This window comes from Lactuca sativa, chromosome 1, assembly GCF_002870075.4.
Source record: "Lactuca sativa cultivar Salinas chromosome 1, Lsat_Salinas_v11, whole genome shotgun sequence".
Taxonomy (NCBI): domain Eukaryota; kingdom Viridiplantae; phylum Streptophyta; class Magnoliopsida; order Asterales; family Asteraceae; genus Lactuca; species Lactuca sativa.
Genome location: NC_056623.2, coordinates 12,861,002 through 12,868,857, shown reverse-complemented (window position 1 = coordinate 12,868,857; position 7,856 = coordinate 12,861,002). Strand labels below are relative to the sequence as shown.

Genomic DNA, 7,856 nt, shown 5'->3' with positions numbered 1-7,856 from the left:
GTTAGTTAACTAACTCTATCTCTAAGCAACCACCCAAGCAAGTGGCTAGACAAGATCACATCACTTAAACTCATATCCCATCACAAGCTAGTCTAGGTTTTGTCCCCTTATCCTCTTCCACTCTTTCCTCCTTCATATCCACGAAATTTCCTCTTCATTTTACCCTCATTTGACCAGACAATACTCCAAGGAATTACTCTCAACCTTCATCTCATTTTAAAGCACAAGAACTTCCTTCCAAAGCCATCAAAACCATGAACTAAAGGGCTGCTGTCCCTTTTGTGTTTCAGCCACCATTTCACCCATCTACACCTTCCTTTTGCTTGATATTTTTACCACCAAATACCCCTGGAAGTTACTTGTTATGATACTCAAAATTATTGATTCAAAACAGTGAGTAAACTACCCTTTTTCTTGCTCTTTTGCTGTGAAATTTTCGTGACAACAACATAGCCAAAAGAGTGGCTGTTTTGGAGCATCAAACCAACAACCAAAAGTTCATCTTCAACCTTCCATTCTTCAAGTATTCACATAAGGTGAGTTCATACCCCTACATTTTCATGTTTTCTTCAAGTTTTAAAGGGGGGGGGGGGGGGGGAATACAAGTTAGAACACAAAACATAACTTAAATTTAAATGACATCTTTCTACAGAAACGTTGAGTCCTGTTCACGGACTGTTTTGGCCATCTTAAACTTAATATCTTTCAAAACTGTACAATATGCAAATAGTTCAAGTTTATACATTTCTAAGGACTACTCGCACGCGTTCATACGATTTTTCTACAATTTATGGCGATTTTTATAAAACTGCCTGTCATTTCAGAAGTGATTTCGGACCAGTCTGTGAAGATGTTCATTTTCACACTACTTTGAGACCACTAAAAATCATAATAAAAATTGGGAACAAAGTAGACTCATTTTATAAACTCTCAGAGGTGACGGATTCAGTTTTTGACTTACGATGATTTTTCTATAAGTTTTCTAAAAACAGGGACAGTAAAGGGTAAAACTGTCAAAAGTGGTTTATAGATTTATTAACACCTTCTAACATTTTTGAGCAATGTTTATACATTAAGGAAGTTAAAACACAATCATTTAAATATGTTTAATTACCATTTTTACAAAAGTGATAAGTACAAAAAGGTCTTTAGTATCAAACTTAAGGATTATTTCATGCAAAGTTTCTAATAAAAACGTAAGAATATGAACAACAATTACGAAACATACCAAATCATCTTTTAAAACTTATACATATATATAACCATATACATATATATGTTTTGTTTACAAACTTGTCTTCTACATCAAAAATTTCACTTTACTCGTTTTTATCAAATGAATCACTTGTGATTTATTACTACTATGTGAAAACTCTTGTCATACTTTGCATGCACTAGATTTATACAAAGTATTTAGAAATTCCAAAGTATCCTTCGTTGTTAAACCGTTTTAATACATTTTAAAAACTTATGATTTATGCATTGTCAAAACTCACTACTAGAAAAACAGCCTTTTACGACGCTCATTGCGTGTCGTAAAAGGCTCAGACGACGCGCAAATGCGCGTCAAGGAAGGCCCTGTCATAAAGAGAGATGACGCGCTTTTGCGCGTCGTCTATAGACGACGTGCATTTACGACGCTCGTTTACGACACGACACGCAGTGCGTATCAAGGAAGGCCCAGTCATAAAGGAAGACGACACTCATTCGCGTGTCGTAACCTTACGACGCGCGTGTTAATGACACACAATGCGTATCATTAAAACCCCTGTCAAGAAAGGCAATGTCATAAATTAAGATGACACACATTTCTGCGTATCGTAAATTTAAATGTTTAAAAAAATATATTTATATATTTATTAATTTTTAAATTAAATTTGCATTTAATGTCTCATAATAGAAATAAAATACCATATACAAAAAATACAATCCATTGCATAAAATTTAATGTCATACAATTCTATTTTTTACAATATATAAATTTGCATTCATCTAATCTACTCTTTGTTTCATACTAACAATTGAAATGAAAAATGCAACACTTGCATTTGGAACATCTTATCTCTTTCAGCTTGAGCTTTCTTTTCCTCTTCTAACTCCAGAGTTATTCGCTTTCATCAACCTTGTAAACACAACACAAAATCACTTGTCATTTTCATTCTACTTTTAAAATTAATTCTTATTAGGACATTCTACTTTTAAACCTACCAATCTAGAAAATTTTTCAAAGAATATAATTTATAATTTTTTTATGGAAAGTACATTGCTATTTGTTGAATACAAGATGTTACAAACAGTGAAAGAGAAACCCTCTGTCCACTTCCACCGTGAAAATTGGAAAACCAATCATTATATAGCATAGACACCTGGTTTTACAAGAATGAAGTTAATAATGATTAGATTGATAAATGAGTTAAAAATGAAGAAATATGATGTAATAAGATGAGAAAAATTATTAGGTAACATGTTAAGAAGATATAAATGCACCATCATCATCCTTGTTGTGTTGGACACAGAACAGGATGCATACCAACCAACTTGATGAACAACAAATCAAAATAAATAAATTAACTCATTTCTCATTTTCTAATATATCTTAATGTTAAATATAGCATTTACCTAGCACAGCTTGATGAAGATCATAAACATCCTTTTTGATAAAGTAATATATGAGTAACTATATATTTGTTCTAAGAAATGAACACAATACTTTCTAATTTCAATTTAACATTGATATGGCATAGAAACTTAAATTCTCTTGTACCAAATACTTTCTTATTTACTCGTAGTAGCAGTAACTATATCTTTGTTCTAAGAAATGAACACAATACTTGATAATTTCAATTTAACATTAATATGGCACATAAACTTAGAGCTGAGAAAAGATGAATACCTAATCCATAAGTGAACAATCTGAACTGGCCAAGAGCTTGTCTAATGAACATCTCAACACCACTCACTACTGTAACTCCCACCTCTACAACCTCTTGCAATAGCCGTGTGTTTCTAGGTGTATAAACCGCATCAAATACAAGATCATATGATCTCAAGTTCTCCTGATCATGTCAAAAACATTTTAATTCATAATCCCATTTTCATAAATGCTAATAAGAAAAGAGAACCTTGGAAACTGTTGTCAGGTGTACATCTAGTTCCATGCCAATAGCAGAGCAATTTGCAAGAATCATTCCATTTTCAGGGCAATATGCATCCAACTGTTCAATAGGCAAAGCATCCCCTGAAACTGCTCGTGCAAGAGACTCTGCTCTCTCTGTTTTAGGAATTTTATAAATTCAACAGAAGAGATTCACAACATTAGCATTAAAAAAAACACATCTTTTATGTAAGATAAATTGAGCGATTTTGGTTGTTTGTTATAAATTCAACAGAAGAGATTTACACAATGTTTTGAAAACCGGACCAGACTCCGAACCGACCGTCTTATCGGTTCGATGGTTCAAGTGGTTCGACCGGTCGAACCGGCTCTAAAAACCGGTAGAATCGGCCATATATATATATATATATATATATATATATATATATATATATATATATATATATATATATATATATATATATATATATATATAACATAAAAAAGAACTAATAGCGTAAACAATAAAATAATTATGTGGATGTATTGTTAATTCTTATACGAAGGTATCATAAATAAATTTATGCGTGATGTATCTCAAGCAGGCATCATGTAAAGATGGTTAAGTTGCTTTGCGTTTTATTTCCATTATTTAAAGTTCCAAACTTGTCTTTGACAAGTAGTATTTTGCCAGCAATTCTTACTATCTATCCCACATCATTGGTGTAATAAAACTTGTATAAATTTCATCTTCTACAAAAAAGAAGGTTGTCCTCATATCCTTTCAAGTCTAAGCTTGGAGGAATCCCACATCGGCTGGGACAAGAAACTTTCGCCACCTTAACACTTTATATAATAATATTTCAAACATGGAAGCATTATCCAACTGTTTGGGTTGCTGTTTAACGGGTTGGCCCAAAGTTAAAATTTATAAAATCGGTTTTCTGTGTGGTTAGACCGGAGTGGTTTGACTGTGGTTCGCAGAAAACCGCCGGTTTTAAACGGTTTGGCCTACTAGCGGTTTTTGGTGGCTAAAAAACCGGTAACGTTGCCGGTTCCCGGTTGAACCGGTCGAACAGGCCGGTCCGGTCCGGTTTTCAAAACAGTGGATTTACAGTTACTTAATTTGAATTAATTCATTGGGGCTTAGTTTCAAAAAGACAAAAGATGTAATGAAGTTACTTTTTGTTGTATGTAAGATAAATTGTGTGATTTTGGTTGTTTTTTATGATTGATCTGCAAGTATGAATGCTTGAAGGAGGCTCTGAGCAGATTGGGTTTCATTGGGAGTACCCGAAATAACCACAATGTGATCACTTGTTCCTGAACGTAGCTCATGCACTACAAATTTTGCACCTAGAATCTGCTTTTCCGTAAAACCAAAATGCTTATTTATTTATAGCAATCAACAAACCAATTTTTAATGCTATAACAAAAAAGTATATGGAAGTAGAATTCCAATTCCAATTACCTGTCTTAAACGAGTGAGTTTGCTTCCATTCTCCCCATAAACCAAAGCAATGACACTTTGGGGTACTAGAATTTCCACACTCATGTTACTCATTATAGCGGCAGATCTACCTACAGAAGTTGACCCTGTGCTAATATCCTGTCCCATCTACAATAAATAAAGAAACAATTCAATTCTCAAACATCAAAAATAGGAAGAAGAAAAAAGAAAAAAGAATAATACCGGAAGGTGCCATTTTCCAGGTGTCAGAGGACGATCTATGCTATTACTTGAGAGTTTGAGATTATCCATAGCTTGAGTTAAATTAGTATTATGCTGATTAGGATAATGTGACATGGCAACAGAAGATTGATGATGTGTATATGTACCCTTTGTTGTTCCAGTTCCAGTTCCATGGCTATTTGACATTCTATTTGAGAATAAGTTGTTTCTTAGTCTTCCAGTAACATTGTATAAAGCATCTCTTACATTTATCATCTCTCCTGTCATCTTTTCTTAAAAATAAAAATAAAATTACAACAGATAATTTGTATGTATAGTAAATTGGTTAAATGCAAGAAATGGCGCTCACCAACACTACTTGATCAGTTTTAAGGGCACACTTAGGAGCTTGATGAGCACCAACTATCTTTATAAAAGCACCAGTCATCTTTTTCATATCTGCAACTATGGACCCACCTTTACCCAACAGACAACCCATTTGGTTTTGTGAAATCACAAGTCTAGTAGAAACCTGGGCCCCACTTGATGATGTCATATCCATCCCCTTTTGAAACCCAGACTCCACATACCTATTGAATATAAGAATCACTGCATTTTGTGAATCCGAATTTCGTGACTCTGCTGCACTCTTCTTACAGTTAAAAAAAAGGAAAAAAATTCTAAAATCATAAATTATATAAATCATAGTATGAAAGTAAGTAAGTAGCAAACCTCCATTGCAGAAATGGTGATCAATCTTTCATCACAATCAGAAACGGGAGCTCCAATTGCTATATGGGCACCTGATTCGTTTTGAATAGCTTGAATGATTGTCCCTGATTTGCCTATCAAGCTACCCACTTTATCACTGGAATACTGAATCCTGAAAACTATTTCCTTCTGGGATTCCATGTCAGTAACTTAAATACTTAATCGGGAAAAAACATGACAACTACTTACATAGAACCAGCCATCTACTTCGAATTCGACTTCAACCTCTTCTGCAACAGTTAATCTCAACTGCAATAATATACAAACAAATATGAATAAGTAAAAAAGAAAATCTCCAATTCATGTGTTTTTTCGGTTTGACTTTCTTAAGAAGAAGGATAAAATGGAAAATAGTAGAAAAGTATTTCCATAAGAAGAAGGATAAAATGGATGGGAAGTGAATAGAAGAAGGATAAAAAGGATGTGAGCTCACTTTAAGCTCATATTATATACAAATTTTTGATGAAGTCAGCAATTGAATTGATTGTCAAATCAACATTCAAATCACTGTTATGAATATATATATATATATATATATATATATATACATATATATATATATATACATATATATATATATATATATATATATATATATATATATATATATATATATATATATATATATAAGTAGAAAGCATGAATTGTTGAGGTGGCAGATTAAGATGATGAAAAAACACCAAATAAGGAAGGTAGTCAAAGTCAAAGTCAAAGTCAGAGTCAAAGTCCGAGCACGGAGACGGAAACAGAATGGGAAAGGGCAAATGAGGAAATCTAAACTGCAAAGCATTTAAATAAAATTTAAATTTAAATTCCAGATACACACAATTGTTTTTTTGGTAAAATAAAGAAAAAGAAAATAAGAATAACTAAATACCTTTGTTGAATTGAGAAGTGTGTGATGAAGTTCCAACACAAGACAAAGCCTTCGATCAACAAACATCTTTTTCTGTTCTTCCATTCTCTTTGACCTTTCCCTCTGAATAGCAGCCCATTGCTGGTCATCAAACCTTCCAAAAAACTGTTCAACATCTCCCCAACCGTTCAGAGGCTGAGACGGGCCCGACCCAACTTCTTCAGACGTGGGCCCAGTCCCATTCTGAAGATGACCTGGTTGTAAAGGTGGCCCTTTCATATTTACAAAACTTGAATGGACTTGTCCCGATTGTGATGAAGGTATCTGAACAGTCGCACTCGCTGTTGTAGACACAAATAAGTGCTTACAGTTAAATAATGAAGGGATTCAGATATGTATGGATGCTTTAGGGAATTAATCCTAGGTACAAATGCAACCAAATGTCCAACAACATTGCTGAAATCAAACTTAGCTAATTTCAATATCCAATGGGCTTGATCAGGAGCACTAACTAACAAAGTTGCCATGAATCCAACAAGTTGAGCAGTAAAAGCTGATTTTGAATCTTGATTTACTTCTTTAGAAGATGATTGACAAAAAAGAGACTTATAATCAGGCACATTCCCACGAGGGTAATCTTGCCACCAACCAATATTTGTCACTCATAGCCACTACATCATAGAGAAAATAGAAAATTTTGTTCCATGAAAATCTTAATACGGGTAATTATGTAATTTGTGTAAGAAAGTCACCTGTTTGGCCACGAGATTGGCAGAAGTGATGATTACACATATATTATCATCTCTTTGTTGAACAAATAACTTAGGATGATGATATGCAATGCCGAATTTCTTTCGGTCCTTACTGAAGGATATAACCTCAAGAAATTGAGGGTATCTGACATCACAAAAGAACTTTGTTACAGAATAGTTGGTCAAAAATCATGGTCAAGAAGTCATTGACTTACATAACAACTAAGTTTGGAAAATCAGAGTAAGGTCTGAGGGTTCTTTTGTCAGGGCTTGAACTCCAACACCTGCATGAATTATGGTATGCGATTGAAAACCAGGCTAGATGACCCACTGAGCTCTGCCCATGGAATGGAAGGGGTGAGAGAAAAAGAAATTGGGACCAAAAAGAAAACAAAATTTTGACTGATTCATCTTCATTTATTATCATATTGATAGGAGGAGAGGATTGCAATTACAGAAATCTAAGCATGGAATAGCATATACCTGATTAGAATCACCCCCTCGACAAAAAGAAAAAAAAGGCGATGAGGGCATTAGATGGAGTGTCGACATGGGTAAATGTTGATTCAAGCCCTAGAAATCGCTCCAAAGGGGTCGGCAATGGGAGGGGAACGATTTTCAATGTAAGATGGAGGACTAAAATCTGTTCGATTGCTTCGATTTAGGCGTGAGATGTTGTAATTTCCCCTATGTTCGTGTTCAGCTCCACTG

General features: G+C 34.1%; 1 protein-coding gene across 1 annotated transcript; it reads right to left on the bottom strand.

Annotated features, from left to right (window-relative positions):
* Positions 1 to 4,319: 4,319 nt before the first annotated feature.
* On the bottom strand, positions 4,320 to 5,683 carry LOC111904200 (KH domain-containing protein HEN4). The gene is made up of 5 exons (XM_023899979.2): positions 5,495 to 5,683; positions 5,137 to 5,408; positions 4,788 to 5,054; positions 4,566 to 4,703; positions 4,320 to 4,457 (listed from the first exon to the last, which is right to left on the bottom strand). Exons 1-5 carry the CDS (start codon positions 5,676 to 5,678, stop codon positions 4,320 to 4,322), a joined length of 999 nt encoding a protein of 332 aa, XP_023755747.2. The 5' UTR covers positions 5,679 to 5,683.
* Between the last annotated feature and the right edge of the window lie 2,173 nt (positions 5,684 to 7,856).

Coding starts and splice junctions, on each gene's coding strand:
- LOC111904200 (XM_023899979.2), bottom strand. CDS start 5,678: ATGGAATCCCAGAAGGAAATAGTTTTCAGGATTCAGTATTCCAGTGAT. Junction 4,704..4,787: donor CTGGAAAATGGCACCTTCCG/GTATTATTCTTT, acceptor TAGATGGGACAG/GATATTAGCACAGGGTCAAC. Junction 4,458..4,565: donor AACTCACTCGTTTAAGACAG/GTAATTGGAATT, acceptor ACGGAAAAGCAG/ATTCTAGGTGCAAAATTTGT.